Source organism: Osmerus mordax, chromosome 22 (genome assembly GCF_038355195.1).
Source record: "Osmerus mordax isolate fOsmMor3 chromosome 22, fOsmMor3.pri, whole genome shotgun sequence".
NCBI lineage: Eukaryota > Metazoa > Chordata > Actinopteri > Osmeriformes > Osmeridae > Osmerus > Osmerus mordax.
Window position 1 is genome coordinate 11,380,792 of NC_090071.1, and position 21,285 is coordinate 11,402,076.

The 21,285-nt window shown below is 48.2% G+C and overlaps 4 protein-coding genes across 8 annotated transcripts; 2 read left to right on the top strand and 2 right to left on the bottom strand.

The window, feature by feature from the left end:
* Positions 1 to 53: 53 nt before the first annotated feature.
* On the bottom strand, positions 54 to 2,014 carry phospho2 (phosphatase, orphan 2). The gene is made up of 2 exons (XM_067260692.1): positions 1,898 to 2,014; positions 54 to 1,143 (listed from the first exon to the last, which is right to left on the bottom strand). The coding sequence occupies exon 2, from the start codon at positions 1,134 to 1,136 to the stop codon at positions 372 to 374; it is 765 nt and encodes a 254-aa protein (XP_067116793.1). The 5' UTR covers positions 1,137 to 1,143; positions 1,898 to 2,014; the 3' UTR covers positions 54 to 371.
* Positions 2,015 to 2,323: 309 nt separating this feature from the next.
* On the top strand, positions 2,324 to 7,057 carry syap1 (synapse associated protein 1). 4 transcript variants are annotated; one of them, XM_067261041.1, is made up of 10 exons: positions 2,324 to 2,592; positions 2,755 to 2,873; positions 3,000 to 3,066; positions 3,362 to 3,435; positions 4,787 to 4,926; positions 5,049 to 5,206; positions 5,385 to 5,443; positions 5,656 to 5,806; positions 5,970 to 6,020; positions 6,256 to 7,057. In XM_067261041.1, exons 1-10 carry the CDS (start codon positions 2,388 to 2,390, stop codon positions 6,384 to 6,386), a joined length of 1,155 nt encoding a protein of 384 aa, XP_067117142.1. In that variant the 5' UTR covers positions 2,324 to 2,387; the 3' UTR covers positions 6,387 to 7,057. The 4 variants fall into 4 exon arrangements, with proteins under 4 accessions (XP_067117142.1, XP_067117143.1, XP_067117144.1 ...); XM_067261042.1 differs by having other exon boundaries at positions 5,659 to 5,806; XM_067261043.1 differs by lacking the exon at positions 5,970 to 6,020.
* Positions 7,058 to 7,350: 293 nt separating this feature from the next.
* On the top strand, positions 7,351 to 15,080 carry txlng (taxilin gamma). Of its 2 annotated transcripts, none has more exons than XM_067261037.1 (11): positions 7,351 to 7,398; positions 8,413 to 8,523; positions 8,633 to 8,786; positions 9,112 to 9,203; positions 9,484 to 9,654; positions 10,531 to 10,725; positions 10,944 to 11,063; positions 11,388 to 11,462; positions 11,798 to 11,890; positions 12,023 to 12,118; positions 12,242 to 15,080. In XM_067261037.1, exons 1-11 carry the CDS (start codon positions 7,351 to 7,353, stop codon positions 12,509 to 12,511), a joined length of 1,425 nt encoding a protein of 474 aa, XP_067117138.1. In that variant the 3' UTR covers positions 12,512 to 15,080. The 2 variants fall into 2 exon arrangements, with proteins under 2 accessions (XP_067117138.1, XP_067117139.1); XM_067261038.1 differs by lacking the exon at positions 7,351 to 7,398 and adding an exon at positions 7,643 to 7,700.
* A 64-nt stretch (positions 15,081 to 15,144) lies between these two features.
* On the bottom strand, positions 15,145 to 21,267 carry rbb4l (retinoblastoma binding protein 4, like). The gene is made up of 12 exons (XM_067261040.1): positions 21,107 to 21,267; positions 20,598 to 20,742; positions 20,103 to 20,248; positions 19,076 to 19,252; positions 18,826 to 18,941; positions 17,872 to 18,032; positions 17,609 to 17,735; positions 17,322 to 17,399; positions 17,122 to 17,198; positions 16,959 to 17,016; positions 16,141 to 16,251; positions 15,145 to 15,961 (listed from the first exon to the last, which is right to left on the bottom strand). The coding sequence occupies exons 1-12, from the start codon at positions 21,120 to 21,122 to the stop codon at positions 15,893 to 15,895; spliced, it is 1,281 nt and encodes a 426-aa protein (XP_067117141.1). The 5' UTR covers positions 21,123 to 21,267; the 3' UTR covers positions 15,145 to 15,892.
* Between the last annotated feature and the right edge of the window lie 18 nt (positions 21,268 to 21,285).

A 21,285-nucleotide genomic window follows, 5' to 3' on the forward strand; every position in this document is an offset into this window, starting at 1 on the left:
GAAGATTGGAATGTGGAATAATAATGGGTTGAATAATACAGAGGCACTGACAATTGACTAGAAAGATCATTTATTAAAATTAACAGGTAAAATCATATATAAACCATGCTTCTGTATTTTACAGTATTGATAGTACAGTCTTAATATTTACACAAGATCTTCCAAAAAACATATTTGAACAATCATTTAGATTAATTAATTTTCTGTTAAAATAGAGTAAAAGCAGAGTCATAGCAGCAATCTGGCCCTTAAAAAGAATCTACAGACCAGTAACATTTCTCCTGACAATTGAATTGGTGACAAGGCCTTGTTCAGTGTTAAACAGTACTGATGATATATTAAAAAAACATACAGAACACAGTGGCAGCCATCTAATCTCCCTCTGTAGACTTCTCAATGCAAGTTTTCAGTTCCTCCAAGATCTCTGTACCGCTGGCCCAGGGCAGGACACTGGGCTTCAACCCGACTGTCTGGTGCTCCTCCTGTGGGGCCTGGCCACTCTGCAGCCTCTCCAGCAACTTCTCCAGGGTGAACCCCCTCCTAGGCAGCACCACGTCCCCGACGCGGAGGCACCAGGCTGGGCACAAGTCGTTCCCGCCATCGCCCGCGTAGAACACCCTGCGGTACTCCACCCCCCCGCTCGCCTTCTCAGCCAGGAAGTCTTCCAGAATCTTCCTCTTGCACATATTGACCGGGCAGCGGGAGCACTGGTGGGAGTGGTGGCAGCGCACCGTCATGAAGCCGCGCTCGTCGAACGACGCCGGGTTGCTGAACACCTGGTCGACCGCACCCCGGACGCCCCCCGCGTGGAGGATCCATTCGATGAAGAGGCAGTTGGCGTCCGACACGACGATGCAGTCCACCTCACTCTTGTTGGCGCCAATGAAGGTCAGCAGTTCGATCATGCCGTCCGTGAAGGGGATGGTCTCCATCTCGCGCTGTATGGCTTCTTTGGTGACGGCGTTCTCGCCAATGTAGGTCATGACACGGCCCATGTACTCAGTCCAGCGGCCTCTCTGGTAGGTGTTCATCAGCCAATCGGGAAGGTTCTGGTCAGGTGCACACCGGACCAACCAGGTGTCACTGTTATCATCCACCAGGGTGTGGTCGAAGTCAAACACGATTAGAGTCTTCATTCTGGCACTGGAGACACAATGACAGTCAATTTATTTGTTTAGCCTACTTGGCAATGTGGCCAATAGAGTCCCCCGTGTCCCCACACTTTACCATGCACTTGTGCTATTCTGGATTTTGTTAAGTAGGGGTCGGGCAGATGGATCCAGAAGTATCAATACTTTTGATACATCAGTATCAATCCACACATAAACATATCAATACTAAGATGTTTATTTCAGTGTTGACTTTTGGCTGTAGGCTTACGTAAGGAGCATTGTGTGGAATTTTGTTATGAAAACTGCGATGTGCGTTGTGAGGCTATTCGCTACTGTGGCAACACCGCCAATCTGTACTAACACTTTAAAACACACGACAAGGAGAACTACCGATGGACAGTGTAATAGGGACTGTTGGAGCCACAATCATGATAGGCTACTCGTGCCGTCCGTGATCTCTAGGCTAATCTTAAAACAACTGGATAGGTGAAAGCCGCTACTAGGAAAGTATTAGGAAAGTATAGTATTCTAAGATCAGTGACATTAATCCCAAAAGATTCCATCAGAAACAGGCAGCAAGAAAAACATACATTTGTTTGCTTAGGCTACAACATAGTGTCACTAGGCCTATATTTACTTTCACATTTGCTAAGCGCGTGACGTAGCAAGATACCTATACCCATTTTATATCTATGACCGTGGCAGCCTTACAGCCACCAAGCCGACCGAGGTAAAATACGTTTATCGCCCCACCAAATAGTTAATGAAGGTTAAACATCCCTTACCAGACACGTTCTTATCGCTGTTGTTTCTGAAATTACCGCTTTGGTTAATTAATTCAACTTCACCGGTAGCTTCAATATTTCAAGCGGTCTTCATCGCTTACTGCTGTAACCTGAATCAATGTCAAACAGGCGATTCACTGCCACCTGTTGTTAAGGAATAGTATTGCCTCAAATGTAATTGTCTTTGATATTTTGGTCTTAATACAAAATATTGGTCGACATTTTTGCAATGAATATTGAAACCCACTACTAGACTCACTACAGTAAGTATTTCCCCCTCTCACGCATTGACAAGCAACCCAAAACACTGCAAAAATATACAAAATACAAGTAATCAACAGTAGGTGGCAGAATTTGCCTCTTCCTTTCAAGCCAAAACAACCCACGAAGAAGAGCCCTGCTTACTTTTCTTCCTGGTTACGTCACAACAAGTGGCAGGTCATGAAAGCAATCTTTTTGGTAGGAAAAACAACATCAGTTTTAAATCACGATGTTTAAGGGCTGGGGATCGTGGCTTGGTATACAGGACACCACGTCCTCCAACACGGAGAACGCGGAGTTACCCGTCGAGGTTGTCGAGGAGGAGAAGATTGTCCAAGCTCAGAACGAAGTAAACAAACAACAGACAGAGCAGGAGCCAGAGCAGGAGCCAGCTCCTCCACAGCAGCCCCAAGAAGCAGGAAAGGGACTCAGCGGTACGACTGTTTATTTAAGATAGCTTGGTTAACCTTTATTTGCACAGTAAATTAAAATGATTGGTCCTTTAACTCGAGGATGTACGGGTAAAAGAAGCTCAGGTACATAATGTACAGCTCTCTGATAACAATAACATGCGTTGTGAATATATCCTTACACAGAATACATCTTCAGCTTTGCAAGTAGTGCCACTAAGAAGATATCAGACTCTGTTTCCGAGACCGCACAGAGCATCAAAAAGAGCGTAGAAGATGGGAACATCGATGGAATTATTGACAAGGTGTCTGGCAACCATTTTACCTCTTGGATACGTTCCGTGCCTTTTTGCATTCCTGTCATTCTAGACATTCAAGAGAACACTCATGTAACACTTCACACATGTTGACTTCGTAATCTTTGCCCACAGACAATTCTAGGAGATTTTCAAAAAGAACAACAGAAATTTGTGGAGGAAAAGAAGGCCAAGAAGTCAGGTGAGTTTGATTTGGAGGCACCTTCAAAGTCTGAAATATTTTTTAGACAATACTTTATTTGAGGCTTGGGTACCATGCCAACTTTCACAATTTCAGTGCTGTCATGTTTATATGGTCTGATTTTGCCTCCCCAACAGTGCCCCAACCCAAAGTTTCTTCTGTTTATATTCTCTCTTGGTGTCCTTTGCTGATGGTTTAGGTTGATATTGGTATTTATCCAGGGGCACCCGTTAAGCCATTTGTCACAATGATAGCTATATAGAATAATATGTGATTTGTGTTTGTGTTTCTCCAGATGCAGCTGTTCCTCCCTGGGTGGGATACAGTGAGGAGGAGACCATTCAGCAGCAGATCCTGGCTCTGTCTGCAGTACGTTTGGTTTTCATTGGCAGTTAGGGGTGCTATGCCCATAGTGCTGCAACCACAGAGGCAGTGATGCATGTGTAACCCTCCCACTATAGGCTTGTGATATGCATTACGCTCTGTATAATACAATATTGAAATCAATCCAATTTGGGACAATAGTGGGGAACATTCCAATACAATAACAGTCTAGGGTAACCTGTGATTCTGTTTGATTAATAACACATTAAGCTAGAGAAGAAATGAACATTTATTAAATGAAGTATAACTTAGTGATTAAATCAGGACAAACATAGAATCTCTGTTCAACCATATATTGATTAACATATCTTGCCATACATCTGTAGCAAAGCAAACAACAATATGAAAAAAACAATGAACCGCCCCGGGGTTTTTTAGTCTTAGGTTAAAGTTCGGTGTTAGCCAGCTTGCTTAACGTTGGAGCTCGTAACAGACGTATGAATTGTATATCCTTGACTGATCAAAGTACAGTCAATCCACGTCTCCACAGAAGGGTAAACACAAACCCGCTCCTTTTGCCCGTCGACAGTCCGGTCTCGCCAACTCCCGTCCACCGAAAAGATGCCACCGAAAGAGGCCACCGATGCTCCAACACAGATAGCAGGGCAGTCAACCTAGCCAACCTAGCCCACCAACAACGTGTCTCTGTCTCCTTGACAACCAAACAAAAGTCCTTCACTCGCCCTTCTCTTCCGGGTCATTCTCTGAACTGAACAATATATATATAACTATAAATCTTAAACATCAAGTTACTTTATTTCCCCAAAAAAACACATATTTCAAATTTCAGAAAAATACAAACAAGTGATGAAAATCAAAATAACCGATGAAGATCAGGTTATTACACAAGTACTTGGACCAAGAGTTTTGCATGTATTTAAAAGTTAAACTGAAAATAAAAATGAACCCAGTTAGGGTTCCACCACTGAGGGAGTCTTCTCCATCAAGCTTCCCTGGGACCGGAGACTCATGCCTGGCTGATACAGTACACAGTTAACCAAACAACACAGAGTTTTGATGGAGATCAGTTCTCACCTATTTGAAGGTTGCATCCAACTCCTTTCCTGTCTGCTTTGCTCCCTAGTTCAGGAGTTATGTGGGGTTGTTAGCTCCGCAGCGGGAAAGGGGAAAAAGATTCAGCCCGTGAACTGTCCGCGAGCTCGCTTGTGTCACTGTCCGTGGTGCTGACGGCTCTGTGGCCGCTCAGTCACTGCACGCAGAACCAACTGTTTCCATTGGTTGCTAGGGTACTCTATATGGAGCCAAAAGTGGAGTTTGTGTTTTTTGTGTGCACAGAATGCCCTGTTCTGACTGGCTGTTGTGGTATGTGTTCCAGGACCGAAGGAACTTCCTGCGTGACCCCCCTGCTGGCGTCCAGTTCCACTTCGACTCGGAGCAGATGTACCCCATCGCTATGGTGATGCTGCAGGAGGACGAACTACTGAACCGGATGCGCTTTGACCTCGTCCCAAAACAGTGAGCACACACACGCATCCACTTACTAACTAGGTCATCTCCAGGGACTTGTATCTGAACAGCGTGCGTGTCCATTTTGTGTGTGTTTTTCCGTGTCTGTGTGTGTGTGTGTGTTTCTGCAGCGTAAAGGAGGAGATGTTCTGGAGGAACTACTTCTACAGGGTGTCCCTTGTGAAACAGTCGGCCCAGCTGACAGCCCTGGCTGCCCAGCAGCAGGCCTCAGAGCCCAGGGACACCGAGGACAAGGAGGTGGCCCACCCGGAAGACGTCAGCCTCACTGGTAACTTCCAGCTTTGGATAACCAGGATATTTCTCTTGCGAACACTGCTGATGTTGTTCTGTGACTCCTGGGCTTAGGGTTAGACACTGATACCCTTTCTAGCGTGTTGGGGTTTCATTGGGGGTGAGAGTGACTATGTCTCTATGTCTCCGCTAAGCTGTGGGTTTTTCTTCTGCAGAGAACATAAGACCCAAGACCCCTCCTGTGTCCATCAGTGACAGGTCCAAAACTGCAGAGGTAAGGGAATGTCTTGCTTGTCGATGATCTTGTTCTCAACTCTTCCCACCCAAATTCTTCTCAACATCTCAGGTATCGTATCAGTGATTTCTCAAGGGAAGGAAGGCCCGAAAGAGATAAAGGAGGAGGAGGGATTCAAAGACTACTGAAACGCGTCACCTGTGTTGGCGCGTGTACACATGCAGCGTGTGTGTTTGTGCTTGTGACGACAGCAGCACGAGGAGGAGGAGATCTCCACCAGTCCAGGGGTGTCTGAGTTTGTGAGCGACGCCTTCGACACGTGCGACATCGACCAGGAAGACCTGAGGAAGGAGATGAAACAGCTGGTCCTGGACAAGAAGGGGGAGACAGAAACTCCAGAGGGTGAGAGGGGGGGAGTGGGGGGGTGAGGTCACAGAGGTGTGAGGGGGAAGGGAGGCAGGGAGAGAAGGGGAGTCGGTCGGAGAACGTTGAGCTGAATTATTTCGCTAATGCTGTTTCCGTTTTTGTGTAGTGTTTTGTTTTTATTTAAGTTTTGTAATTGCAGGGGTCACCTATAAAGGAGACCTGGGTCTCAGTGTCTCTACTACTTTTAAAGGTAAAACAAACAGAGAAACAGAGGTAGGGGACAGTGACACAGCTGCTCTCCTGTGGTATCATCTGGTGTTAACGTCTACGGCATAAATCTGGTGGTGTTTTGACGGGTCTTTCAGTTCGGTATGGGTATTTTAGCAGTATGGTTCTGGGTTTAAGAGGGTGATTGTGACGTTTTGTTTCGGGGTTCTGGATTCCAGAAAAGTCTTTGAACTGCCCTGTGCGGTTCTGTGTTCCAGAGGAGTGTTCAGACTGGGAGAAGGAGCTCCAGCAGGAGCTGCAGGAGTACGAGGTGGTGGCCGAGTCTGACAACAAGGATGACAAGTGGGACCAGGAGATCGAGGACATGCTGCAGGGGGATGACAGCTAGACTGACCCCTCCCATATCACCTTGCAGGCTCCACACAATAGCTCTCCTCCCCCAGCACTCGCACAGATCTGAGAGGAGGGGATAGGTATAATAAAGGTGACAAATAAGAGAAATCCCAATAAATATGCGAGGGGAGTTATTTCTGACATCTGTGATTCTGCCTATCAGCTCTTTTTGGATCTAACAGTGCATTGGTGCCAGTTTTGTTGGCCTGTAGGAGACATCCTGAAGGACCTGCAATTATTGGTAGCTTAATGACCCTACTGCAACCTGAGATGAACTGTTGGGTTGTACAACTGTAAGGCTTTTGTTCAAGTCTTAGATGGAATCATTCTGCTTTGGGCTGATTTGTTAAAATAAATGTGTTTACTTTTTTTCAATTCTGTCTGTTTTACTTTTCTATCTGTATAGAGTGTCTATAGTGAGAAGTACATGTAAACTAGACTGGGGAATGGAAAAAAAGGTTGATGGAGACAGTTCGCACAATATAATTGTTTTCTTATTTCATTCACATCCATTCCATTATTCTCTTTCCCTTTTACAGATCATGCATTATGGCTTTCTTTTATGGCGTGTTGTTTTGTATAACTATGCAAACCTTGTGTTGCTTTTATCTGAGCTGATGAAAATACCTGTCTGCGGTTTTTCCAAATAAATATGTATTTCTCTCACATGGTCTTGCATATTTGTTTCGATTCATGTTTAAAATCTCTGGTTACGATATTAAAGCTTGATCAGTGCAGTTTACTGAGCAATCACCAAACATGTCTGTAGTTCTCCGTCTCCAAAAGTCGTTTTTGTAACATACAACAACCCTTATACAAAGCATATATACCAGTAATGTATACTCAGTTAAACTTGAATGTCTTTATTGTGCACTTTTAAATTACTTTTGCTCTCTGGAACTTGCGCCACAGGTTTAGCTTGTCAATGAAGTGCCTTCAATCGTGTATTGCGTCACATCATGGCGACACATTCGGGTGCGAGAGACACTGACAGTGAAAACAACCAGGTACATCTGTGAAACTTCATTGCAGTTTGACTTGTTGGAGTGGTTGTAACGTGTTACAAATCCCTACGGTACTTCCTACATTGATGTTAGACCTCATTGTGAGCCGAAGACGAGCGGTTAGTGTTTAAAACCGTTGCGAAGGAAGTTGCAAGCTAGCCGAACCAGCTAGCCTGACAGGTTGTGAGCTAGCTAAGTGTGCGTAACAGGCTTGATGGTACATCATCAGCCCCAGCACAGCACTGGAACTGGCGTGACTGCTGTCGCGTTGATCCGTTGTCGGTTTCAACCTGTTGTCATACCAGGTAGTCACACTTGGAATAATTATGTAGGATACGAGTATCCGTTTAATTTGCATCATAGTAGCACTAACGGAGCTAGGTATTCAGATGCATGATTTAATTGTGTTAGCAGGTTGGCTAGCTAACTTAGCACTAGCTAGTAAGCTAGTTTGAACGTTTAGCTCAGTGTTTAAGTGGTGTCAGTGTATTTGTATGAGGCTGTCCTTTTGTTGTATTAACCAATGCTTGAGTTATTAAGCCAACTAGCCATCTATGGATGTGTATCTTGCTTAATGTCACTTTTGTCATGTGCGTGTGTTTTCACCTACTTCCGCGGTGTGAGCAAGTGTTAAAACTATGCGGGTTGACGTTAATGTCTTTCTAGGCAGCCAGTTAACGATATGAAATGCATTAAAATAGGTTACCAAATTAGGTTACAATATTTCGTTTTCGCATGTTTGTATGTTACTCGTTACGCAGGGTCCCATGTGGCCCAGTGTGTTTCCATCAGTGTTACCGCTACTCGCTACATTCAAGCACGTGGTAATCCTCTGTTCAGATTTGATTGTGGGTCAAACCAGGCTGTGATTTCACATAAACTGCGACTCAGCAGTCCGCGTGTTTAGATTAGATTTGCAACGGCCAAACTTGATTATTGGTGCGAGTGCCTAAACTTGGACTCTCTCTCTCTCTCTCTCCCTCCCTCCCCCCTCCCACTTCTATGTCTCACTCTTAGTCTGGTAGTAAAAGCGCGATGGAGAGCCCAGGTGTGTGTGGGATCGAGGTGGCCACCAGAGGCTTGGTAGGCGGTAGCGACACACCCTCTGATCTAGACAGCCCCAGCCAGGTAAACAGCCCAGAGAGCCAGTTCCAATCATATTTGAAATGGCTTAATATGCTATCACACATTCTCTTGGTTCTCCTGTCATCTCCCCCTCTCTCCTCCAACCCCCCAGGAGGATGTGGGTGTGTTTGGCCTGGTGGGGGTCACCTGCGGGCACGAGCTGAGAGGGAACACCCCTGGGAGGGAGGACAGCTTCTTGGACCCCAACAACCCCGATCTGGACCCTGGAGGTGGCACCAAATGCAAGAAGGAACCGAAGAGATTAGGTAGGATCCCAAATTCACACTGAATTGTTACATTTACATTTAGTCATTTAGCAGACGCTCTTATCCAGAGCGACTTACAGTAAGTACAGGGACATTCCCCCGAGGCAAGTAGGGTGAAGTGCCTTGCCCAAGGACACAACGTCAGTTGGCATGACCGGGAATCGAACTGGCAACCTTCGGATTACTAGCCCGACTCCCTCACCGCTCAGCCAACTGACTCCCTATTGTTGTTGTTACCATTCCTCTTTCGTTCATGGCCACACTCGACAGGCCCACTCCCAGCCAGCTATAATGTGTTTGTGATGTTGTCGTGCTGTGTGCACAGGTAAAGAGGTTCTGCTGCTGATGCAGGCCCTGAACACCCTTGCATCTCCAGAGGAGAAGCTGGCTGCCTTGTGTAAAAAGTATGCTGACCTGGTGAGTAGACCTGATTAGGAGGATGAGAGAGAGAGAGGGAAGGAAGGAGGAAGGAGGGAGAGAGGGAAGGAAGGAGAGAGAGAGGGAGGAAGAGCACTGGGCCGGGCCTTCCCTCAGTTATGACGCTGATAGCCTCCACCCACACAGTGTCAAGCGACTTCCTAGCCCTCGCTGTTCTGTATACCCGTCATGGTTAAAGCCAAGAGCAAAGATGTGTTTTGGTTGACCCCTTGTGACCCGACTCCGTCGGCGTGGTTGAACCCTTGGCTGTCGTCCACAGCTGGAGGAGAGCCGCAGCGTGCAGAAGCAGGTGAAGGTGCTCCAGAAGAAGCAGTCTCAGGTCGTCAAGGAGAAGGTCCACCTCCAGGGGGAGCACAGCAAGGCCATCCTGGCCCGCAGCAAGCTGGAGAGTCTGTGTCGAGAGCTGCAGAGGAACAACAAAACCCTGAAGGTGGGTCGGTTTCGTCAGCTCGGAAGCTGGTTCCTGGTCGTATAGCTCGTCGGTCGTTTACATGTGTCTGTGGTTTATTCCCTGTAGAAACGCGAGTTTCGTGTGCTGTTCAGTAGTGGTGTAACGATACACTCGGCATATGATTCTCTTCGTATCACGATACTGGGTGTACAATACGTATCAAATTTTTTTTTAAAACATTTTAAATGAAACTGAAATTCAATTAACACATATAAATTCCCTAAACATTTTTGAGAATTGTCTTTGTTGTACAATTTAGTTAACTCAGTTCAAGGGATTTCTGTGAATGCAATGAATGCACGCGTGACGCAGGTGCAGAGTAGGTCGCGTGCTGGTAGCTCAACCAATAGGATCAAACGGACGTCATATTGTAAAAATATTGCCATAACGATGCATTTTGTAAAAAAAAATGTATTGTGATATATTGTTCCACGGTATATTGTTCCACCCCTACTGTTCAATCATGCATGTATCGAGTTGGTCATTTTCAAAGAATTAAACATCAAGCTGGTTAGCCTAGGAAACAAACAAGACCTCGAAGGCACTAGTTAGTATAAGGTGCTAGATTATCATTTGAACAAATTGTTTCTCTGTTGGTTATCACAGGTTGAGCCAATACGCAGGGGTGTCGAATCCTTGTCCTCGAGGGCCGCTGTCCTGCATGTTTTCGATGTTTCCCTGATCCCGCTCACCTGATTCGAACGAATGGTCGTTATAACAACCCATTTAATTGAATCAGGTGTGTTGGAGCAGGGAAACATCGAAAACATGCAGGACAGCGGCCCTCGACGACCAGGATTGGACGCCCTGAGGGTGCGGGGTTGTGACCGGGAGGCTTTGTTGCGTGTCACCCAGGAGGAGAACACCCAGCGCTCTCGCGAGTACGAGGAGAGGAGGAGGGAGGCCACGCTGCACTTCCAGATGACGCTGAGCGAGATCGAGGTCCAGATGGAGCAGCACAACGCCCACAACACCAAGCTGCGCCAGGAGAACATGGAGCTGGCGGAGAAGCTCAAGAAGCTCATCGAGCAGTACGAACTCCGGGAGGAGGTATGCAGGGGCGCCCGCACGACACGGCTTGCCTCGCGGAGCACGTGTCTGGAGGGGGCGGATTCGTTTCGTGGGCTTTCTGTATTTTGATGCCGAAACACCTCCTCGTGTCCTAGCCTCTTAGTTCCTTTGTCTGTTGAGATGGTGTTGTCTGTCTGTCTCTGTCTGACTGCCTCTGTCTGTCTGTCTGTCTGACTGCCTGTCTTGTCTGCCCTCAGCACATTGACAAGGTGTTCAAGCACAAGGAGCTACAGCAGCAGCTGGTGGATGCGAAGCTCCAGAGGACTGCAGACCTGATGAGGGAGGTGGAGGAGAGGCAGCAGAGAGAGAGAGACTTTGTGAGTCAGCCCTACCCAGGCCTGGGCCCAGGCCCGCATCACTAGCTCACTCTCTAGACCGCCCCAGTCTGTAGGACCGTACCACATCATGTACTAACTGACTCATTACTTCCATCTAATAAACCCCAAAAATGCAATTACTGATATAGGGGTCTATGAATTGAGATTCTTGATTCTTTTTCTTCCCTATAATACTCTATAACTATAATTAAAAAAAAATATATATATATAAATAAATATATATATATATAATGTGAAAATGAGCAGCAGCCCCAACAGGGAAAAACAACAAGCAAATGAAACAAAGCCTGTTGTTTCCCACAGCTGCTGAAGGACGCAGCGGAGTCGAGACACAAGTGTGAGATGATGAAGGAGCAGGAGACCCAGCTCAAACAGCAGGTGTGCAGCCGGGGCTGGGGACAACCCTCCACAGCAGACCTGAACCAGGGAGTCTGATTCAGCCCCGGTCTGATTCAGCCCCGGTCTGATTCAGCCCCGGTCTGATTCAGCCCCGGTCTGATTCAGCCCCGGTCTGATTCAGCCCCGGTCTGATTCAGACTGTTCGTTCAAGGCTTCGATTCTGCTTAGGTGTCTGCTCACGTTGACACCTATTACAAGGGTCATTTTGACAGCTACACATACTACAAACAGGTTCAGTTCATTAAAGTTCTGCGGGATGAATCAATTGATATGAATCTTGTTTAGCCTGATGGAGGATAATGTCTATGTTACAGCTGTCTCTGTACATGGACAAGTTCGAGGAGTTCCAGACCACGCTGGCGAAGAGCAATGAGGTGTTCACGACCTTCAGACAGGAGATGGAAAAGGTAGGGAGTCTTTTGATTCGTTATGTACTTCTTTTCATATTTATAATCGTGTGGAATTGATCGGTCTTCTTCTTCTTCCCAAAACGGTGCCCCCCCCCCCCCCCCCTCTTCTTCTGTTGATGTTCTTCTCAGATGACCAAGAAGATCAAAAAGCTGGAGAAGGAGACAACACAGTGGAGGACCAAGTGGGAGACCAACAACCAGGCCTTGCTGCAGATGGCTGAGGAGGTAGGGAAACGTAGTTTGGCTGACACCTAGCGGCTTTCCTGGGGAATGTAGCTCTTGCTGAGGGGAGGGGGGGGGGGGGGCTACGGTGAAACTGATGTCGTCCTGGCTTTTGCGTCCCTGTAGAAGACCCTGAAGGACACTCACTACAAGGCTCTGCAGGGGAAGTTGGAACGCCTGGAGAAGCTGTGCCGGGCCCTGCAGAAGGAGCGCAACGACCTCGACAACAAACTGGGCCCGCTCCAGGAACCCCCCTGCACGGCCCCGCCCGAGCCCAAGGACGGAGAGCCCTCTGCCGGGGAAGGAGGGGCGGAGGCCGGGTGTGAGAGAACGGAGGTCCCGGCTTCCTCCACAGCCGAGAGGGGCCCAGATGAAGCCGCCCAGCCTGAGGACTGAACAGGGCTGGCTGGGCCTGCTCCCCCTGATCCCTCCCTGGGACTATCCGGGGGGACCTCACCTCCTCCTCAACGGCCCCTTCATGTGGAGAACAGCCTTCATGGGAGAGACCAGTTTAGTCCAGGACTGGGCTATGCTCCCCCCCCCCATCTGTCTGGGAAGCTGGGCCCTCCCACCTGATCTTTATTTTGTGTGTGATAGTTCAGATTAAAGAGATGATTGCATTGATGATTCTTCTGCTAGTACTGCTGCCCCCTGCTCTGGCCTCTGACTGCATGCTGGGTGAGATTCTGGCTTTGTGGACAGATCTTGGTACTTGGCATTTTTGTTTTGTTTTACCACAGCTGTACTTACTGTACTTCACTCAAAGTGAGGAGGTGTCAGAGTTGGGTCTGTATAAATTAGTCTTTTTCTTTTCTTTTTTTCTTTTTTCTTTAATTTTAAACTTTTCGTTCCCCTCAGCTCTAGACATCTCTTCACCCCTTTCACCTGATTGATGAATCCTTCTCTGTGCTTTCCTGTCGGATGCAGCTGCTGCGATGACTCGCCACCTGTGGCTCGGTCACGTGCATGTAACCGTAAGGACAGAGAAATCAGGGCATTATGGGCTGCTCTCTGGTCTGTAGCATAGACAAGAGTAGGACTGGGCCATGGCCGTCTGGGGGAGGGGCATGAGGGTGGAGGTGGTCTATTATTAACAGGAGATTTTTAAAAGGGCTAAAGTTCCTCTTTGACAAGGCTGCTATGATGATTCCCAGCACATGCATGTCTGCAAGTCTGTCCTTCTCAGTTCTCTTCTAATGGCTCCATTCAGCCTTCCTTCCTTCTCCCCCTCATACCTGCCCCCATTCCTTGATTTGGTCCTTCCTTCCTAGGTGAATCTGGCTCTGGCTAAGGGGGAGCTGTGGAGAAGGGCACATGCTTTCACCTGTCCAATTATGTTACGTCTGAGATGTAAGGAGGGGGAGAGAGGCAGGGAGAGAGAGAGATAGAGGATGAATGGGAGGACGTGGCTGTAGAGTATTCAACCAGTTATGACTACAACTCTTGATAGCATCTTGTCAGTTTCGAGTTGTTGTCCATTTTGTGTTATTTGAAAGAGGACCGAGCTCTAGCTTTTCCTCTTTACCCACTAGTTTTTCAGGACTACAGTATACACTTTGTGGGTTCTGAGGACTGGGCCAAATCTTAGGGACTAATCTAAGGCCATGTGCCATAAATGGACCAATCAACAGTTATTGTTATGATACGATGTAATTTCATCGAGGCTCCTTATATGAACCCAAGCTTCTAATATGGGCTCTAAAGGAAGCAGGCTTCAATTTGTCATCACAGCATTCTTTCCCACTTTGGTCAACAGAGAAATAGAGGTTTTATTTCCAAGTAGCCACGTAGATGACGAACATGTTTTTTGTTTGGATCTAAAAGGAGACTTGTGTTCTTTTGATGCGTTCTATACTGGAGCGAGATAACGAAACAGAATGTGATTATTTCTTTCCCCTTTGTAAACCGCACTCGTCTGTGATTGATGAATATCAGTACAATATGTAATCCCATCTGATCTGTTGCTTGTCCAGGGTAATATGACCCTGACCATGTGAGCCAGTGTGGATGAACTGATGAATGTAGAACACTTGCCTTGCCAATCCCTATGGTGCGCTTGATTTGCCACACCTGGAACCCCTTGTCGGACACTTTTTTCACTTTTAATACCTTCATTTTTTTTTACCCATTCTAGTGAACGCATCCTCCGTGGTGTGCTAGGCTGTTCCAAATCAAACGCACCCGAAAACATGATTGTTTCGGTCTCGGCCTCCTCTTTTGACACCCTGACCTTTGACCTTCATTGAATACAGGGTGGAATTTACGACCATATAAGGAATGTCTGGAGCCGTGTTCCAGTGTTTTCACCAGACGCACTCGTCACACGCTTCATTGTCAGGAGTGTGTGTGTTTGTCGTCACTAACGCCACTGAGATGCTGTCACTAAGAAGGGAGGTGGTTTAATGGACCAGTTCCCGACCAGTAGCTTGGCAGCCCCCCCTACCCCAGCCTGCAACGAGTGGTCAGTATGCAACATTGTGAACTTAAAGTGGTCCAGGGTCCAAAACTGTTGAGATATTGAAGGTGGCATCCTCACTTATATATCAACAGCACTGTTTAGTTTCAACCTGGTCCATTCCTACCTTAACAGGGTAATCCCAATGATGATGGACTGGGATGGGATCAATTAAGCAGGTTCTCGTGGCCATGGTTTCACGCCATCCTGTGTGTGTGTGTGTGTGTGTGTGAGTGAGAGAGAGAGGACATGTTGCTACTCTGGGTTGTGTGTGTGTGTTCCTGTTTCTTTGGCTCTGCCACAGTTGGACTCAGGTGACGTTAGATATCTACCTCTGCAGGTGAGGGCTTCTGTGAAGGAGGAACCAGGCCCTGGAACACTTCAGAGATTTGTTTTTTACAAAGATAGAAGCCCAACATTCCCCTTATTCTGAGATTGTCAAATGTTCTTAAAGCTGCATCTCGATTTTCAATAAAAGACATTTTGTAAATTTAAAGTGAAATTTCAAAAGCTGGCGTCCTGCTTGAATTCTTGCAAAGACTGACCGTGTGCGTATAAGAAATGGAAAATCGTGTGTTTGTAAAAGTTACAAAAATGCTTTATTGCAAGTACACGTTGGGTCACGTTCATACACAAAACAAAGGAATCCAAGAAGGATGAGAATGTTGCAGAGTTGCCGCGGTTACAACACCAGACACACGGGCCGATTGGATCATAGTTTGACCACTTTGAGCAGGGTGAAGGGGTGCCCCTGTGTTACACAAGTGCATCGGTTGAAGGAGACAGGAGGATCCACTTATGAGATTGTCTACTCGGATTAGGACAACCCTCTTACTACAGACCTGTTCAGATGTTGAGCTTCAAGTGCACCTGCTCATTAGGGCCGACTTCAGAGAAACTCATTGGTATAAAAAAAAAAACGAAATGATCTTCAACGTCAGGTAACGACGGTGGCTAACCATGGGGGCATACTGTACAGAAGGGGGAATGACAGTCAACCTGATGCAGATCTAAAAAAGGTCCAAACTATATTTCATTTAACAGACACACTAGGGGAATTTGTGTCGACCAGTGTCCTCTTTGACCCTTGACACTTGTAGAAGAATACAGGTGAGCTGGATGGCAGAAGCTTCGGTTGGCTGAACCTTTTGAGCCATCCATCCGATCCACGCCAGGTCCTGGGGGGGGGGGGGGTGGGGGCGGGGGCGTTCCTACACTGGTTCTTCCTCTGTTCAGGTGAAGAGATGCACTGGGGAGGGGGCGAGGGGGTTGTGCCCAGGACCAAGGGCTTGAGTGGTGGTGGTGGTGGGGGGAGTGGAGGGTTACGAGCCCTGTCCCTCCAGCTCTGAAGCAGGGGTGTCTGGCTCTTCATCGTTGTAGATGTTCTCAGCCTGTATGGAGACAGAGAAGGGGGGGGGGGGGTAATACGGAGTGAAAAGGAAGCTGAGAGCAGTCGGAACATGGCTTCCTATGATCGACTTGGACTCTGACGTGGGCCAACGCATCTTCCTCTGCACAGAACGGTGATGTCGGCATTCCCCTTTTCCCAGGATGCAACGGGGCCGCTTACCATCTGCCAAACCTGCATGATGTTGTCCTCGGAGACGGAGCAGATGACCCAGGGCTCGTTGGGGTTCCAGGAGAAGTCGGAGATCTTGGCCGTGTGGCCTCCGTGGATGAACTGGTGGAGGGATACGCAGGAGGGGTGAGCCAAAAGGTCACACCGGGTCATGCAAGTTTGTGGTTGTTACACTTCTTCTGGTTCCACCGTTTATGAAGGTTAGTGGTTGGTCTAGGACTAGGTCTAGCTCTGTGTGAAGGTCTAGGACTGGGTCTAGCGCAGTGTGAAGGTCTAGGACTGGGTCTAGCTCTGTGTGAAGGTCTAGGACTGGGTCTAGCACCGTGTGAAGGTCTAGCTCTGTGTGAAGGTCTAGGACTGGGTCTAGCGCAGTGTGAAGGTCTAGGACTGGGTCTAGCACCGTGTGAAGGTCTAGGACTGGGTCTAGCTCTGTGTGAAGGTCTAGGACTGGGTCTAGCACCGTGTGAAGGTCTAGGACTGGGTCTAGCTCTGTGTGAAGGTCTAGGACTGGGTCTAGCACCGTGTGAAGGTCTAGGACTGGGTCTAGCACCGTGTGAAGGTCTAGGACTGGGTCTAGCACCGTGTGAAGGTCTAGCTCTGTGTGAAGGTCTAGGACTGGGTCTAGCTCTGTGTGAAGGTCTAGGACTGGGTCTAGCTCTGTGTGAAGGTCTAGGACTGGGTCTAGCACCGTGTGAAGGTCTAGGACTGGGTCTAGCTCTGTGTGAAGGTCTAGGACTGGGTCTAGCTCTGTGTGAAGGTCTAGGACTGGGTCTAGCTCTGTGTGAAGGTCTGGGGTTTAATTCACTCACCAGAAGTTCTGGCGGTCCGTCCTCTGCATCCTCAGCAGATTGCTCCTCTCCGATTTTACTGTAAAAAGACACACACACACACACACACACACACACACTTTAAGGGACTGCAGTTTGAGATGGTAGGAGGCAGTCGGCAGGGCTGCGAGGAGTGGATGTGTACCTGAGGTCCCACACGTTGAGTCTGCGGTCGGTACCGCTGGAGGCCAGAATGGTCTCGTTGTGAGGCGACCATTGCACCTGCATTAAAGGTCAGTAAATCACTGTCAGTGCAATAAACTCCAGACCTCCATCACACACACACACACAGCAACAACAACACGTCCAATGTGACACGCGGGTTTACTGTTCTGTGAGTATTACCTGGAAGATCTCGTCCTTGTGGGACTCGAAGGAGTGGAGCTTCAGTTTGAGGTTCCTCAGATCCCACAGAGCCACGGTCTGACAGCGGGATGACAGAGGGGAGGAGGGAAGTAGGAGGAGAGGAGAGACAGGCTGTTACTACGGCACGTCTGTGCGGAGGCGTGCTCTGCGTGGAGAAGAGAAGCTCCCAACAACACAGACACACGGCAGCAGGTCTAGCGAAGGGGGGAGCGGACACTGGAGGTAAGCAGTCTTCCAGAGGGAGGAGAGAGGGAAAGTGCGTGTACCTTGTCAGCCGAGCCAGTGGCCAGGATGAACTCGCTGTAGGGGTTGAAGGACAGGCAGTTGACCTCTGCGGTATGGGCATCCACTGCATGGCTGGGCTTGGAGGTGTTGTTAGAGCGCGTGTCCCAACTGAGGGAAGGGGTGACAGTGGGTGGTGATGAGAGGTTGAGGGGAGGGAGAGTTCACACTGAAATCTAGCTGAGGACAATCGTCTTTGGGGAAGGGCGCCATCGAGGCCGCAGCTCGGGTGGCTAACGCGACTCACATCATGAGCTTCTGGTCGTCGGCCACCGAGCCAAACAGGGACTCGTGCAGCAGGTGCCAGGACACGTCCTCCACCACGGCCGTGTGGCCCGTGAAGATGGTCTTGGCGTCCACGATCTTGCCCTCCTTGGGCCCCGCCCCGATGTCCCACAGACAGATGGTCTGGAGGAGGGACACACGCACACACACACGTGTAAATGCTCTGGAGTCCATTCATTCATTGTTCTTCTTAGAGGGTATGGTGTTGAGGAGGGCAGGGTAGTGTTAGTATAGAGGAGGGTAGTGTTAGTATAGAGGAGGGCAGGGTAGTGTTAGTATAGAGGAGGGTGGTTAGTATAGAGGAGGGTGGTTAGTATAGAGGAGGGTAGTGTTAGTATAGAGGAGGGCAGGGTAGTGTTAGTATAGAGGATGGCAGGGTAGTGTTAGTATAGAGGAGGGTGGTTAGTATAGAGGCGGGCAGGGTAGTGTTAGTATAAAGGAGGGCAGGGTAGTGTTAGTATAGAGGCAGGCAGGGTAGTGTTAGTATAAAGGAGGGCAGGGTAGTGTTAGTATAGAGGCGGGAAGGGTAGTGTTAGTATAGAGGCGGGCAGGGTAGTGTTAGTATAAAGGAGGGCAGGGTAGTGTTAGTATAGAGGCGGGCAGGGGAGAGTTAGTTTTTGTATAGAGGGAAAGGTAGTGTTAGTATAGAGGCAGGCAGGGTAGTGTTAGTGTTGGTATAGATGAGGGTAGGACAGTGTTAGTATAGAGACAGGCAGGGTAGTGTTAGTGTTGGTATAGATGAGGGTAGGACAGTGTTAGTAGAGGCAGGCAGGGTAGTGTTAGTGTTGGTATAGATGAGGGTAGGACAGTGTTAGTAGAGACAGGCAGGGTAGTGTTAGTGTTGGTATGGATGAGGGTAGGACAGTGTTAGTATAGAGGAGGTGGGACAGTGTTGCAGGCTGGGCTAAAGACTCACATGGTCGTCAGAGGCGCTGAGCAGGTTGCCACTGAGGTTAGGGTTCCAGGAGAGGCCGTAGCCTTCCTTCTGGTGGCCTCGAAGCCTCAGGTCTGGGCTGCACTCTCCACTGGGGTCTGAGAGAGACACACACACACACACACACACACACACACACACACACACACAGGTCAAACCAACCCATTTGATCGGTTTGCCTGGTGCGTTTGTGTGAACTGCTGTGTTTGTGTGCCTTGGCGGAGAGACCCACCAGGTTTGGAGGGGTGCTTGGTGTAGTCAAACACCAGCACGTCCGAGGTGGGGGTCTTGGTGGCGATGATGCAGGGGTTCTGGGGCATGTAGCGGGCCCGGTTCACCTCGCCCTCGTGGTTGATCTTGATCTCGATCTCTATCTTCCCGCTCACCGAGCCGAAGCCTCCAAACTCTGGGACAGAGACTCTGATCAGCTAGGGTTGACTTTTAGGGGCTAAACGACTTAGTGATTGGACGGTGTTCGGCCCGAATGCAATGATTGGACGGACTACTTGTCTGTCTGTCTGTCTGTCTGTCTACCTCCTGGCTGTAGTCAGATAGTTTGTGTATTTTGAGGGGGGTGGCTTTGAAGGGAGGGGCTTTGAATCCTTTCAAACTCAAGCCAAAATTGCTATGTTCGCAAAAAAAGATCCCGCTTCCAACTACATCCACATACACTACGGCATCAGAACTCTTTCGATCGAGGTACGAGACTTTTTTCTTTTACTGGAGATCGTCATTTGAATGTACCCAAAGGCAAACCCTACCACAGTCACCGAATTAAGGTCTGCACAGTCCTCCTACAGGAAGCAAGTCCACCAACCCACACCTACAGACATTTGGTCTACGGCTGATCCAGTCTGCAAGAGACAGACCACCACCATTTCAACGTACCTGCTGGAAAGATAGAAAAGACAAAAGACAGGTCAGCATCTGGACATCACTAAAAATGACTTTCCTTTTTATTGGGCGCATCTCAACAGTCTCCCGTGGCCTCTTTCCTACTCCACGTATGTGTTCTAACATACATTTACACGACATTTACATTTATTTCGTTTGTTTCTTAAAACGTTATTGGAGGAGAAGTCTCTTTCCTCTGAACCCTCTTAGGAAATCTGAGAAGCAGAACAGAAGAGAGGAGGAGAAGCCTTTTGAGACTCAGCCCTGGTTTCCTAAGCCAGTGCTTAGGATGGAGGGGAGACGAGGAAAGCAGGCCACTTTGACCCAGACGAGACACACCCTCCTCCCGGGCCGCCTCTTCTCACCTCCTTTCTCGCTGTCGTAGTGGGAGGCGTCAAACTGGGCGTCGTCGTTGGGCACCTGCACGCTGGCGATGACCAAGTGGTTCTGTTCGTCCGATGTGTGTGTGCCCAGAACCAGCCTGTGGACCGCATAATCCTTCCCCTCAGGCCTGAGTAGAACCGCAAGTTCAGACATCACAACACAGCAGCTCCAAATGAAAACAAACGACCTGCTTTTTCACTGAGACACTAACATTTTCACAGCACAGTGACTTCACCGCGCCAATCTAAAAACATACCCTTTGTAACTTCTTTATTTACGACTATGCTACTGACTACAAGGTCGTTTTTATGTTTGTTTTTAAGATTTCTCAATATATACACAACATACACTTCCCACCTCAACAGGGTCATTTTTCATGCAGTCGCAATACAAGAAGCTTCTTGCACATAAAGAGTCCAGAAACACTACTACATGTTGATGATGGGGATGATGATGATGGAGGAAGAAGAACATACCGGTTGACGTCTGGTAGCCACTGCACCGTGAGACTGGGCCATTCCAGTGCGTGTGTCATGACCAGGTCGTAGAGGAAAGGAGTATTCTTCTTCCAGATCTTGTACTCCTCGTTGATGACCCGTTCCTCCACCGCATCGTCGTACACTGTGAAGTGGGGGGAACGAATACAGCCAAAGATTGTAAGACCTTTGTTGTCAAATAGCAAATTCGCTAAAGCAGATATTTTGCTCTTTATCATAGAGAATCGACATTAGCTGGCTAATAAATACGATCTATGGTTACATTTCGTGAATAACCCTCCAGTTGGCCTCCCAGCTACCCATTACTGGTTAGCACAAGAGTCAAGCTAGCTAGCGAATAGGCTTCGCACGATTTGCTGGAGCGGGAAGCGCTGGCCTGTCTGGTATGCTAACACGCTACGCTAGCAGCTAAGCTAGCTAACTAGCTAACCGGGTGCGCACACAAAGCATGCATGAAAACTGGACCCAAAAAACCGCATGATGGGTACCTTCTTTATCCGCCATGTTCAGGCTTCGGGGGGCGACTTCAAGTGTGTTTCACCCTTACCTTACAATGCCCGAAAGCAAAGAAACGAACTATTCTACGATAATATTCACAATAGTCTGTGGCTAGTAGCTGATTGCATGGATGGCAAACACACTCGTTTCCCTCTTTCTTTTTCTACGC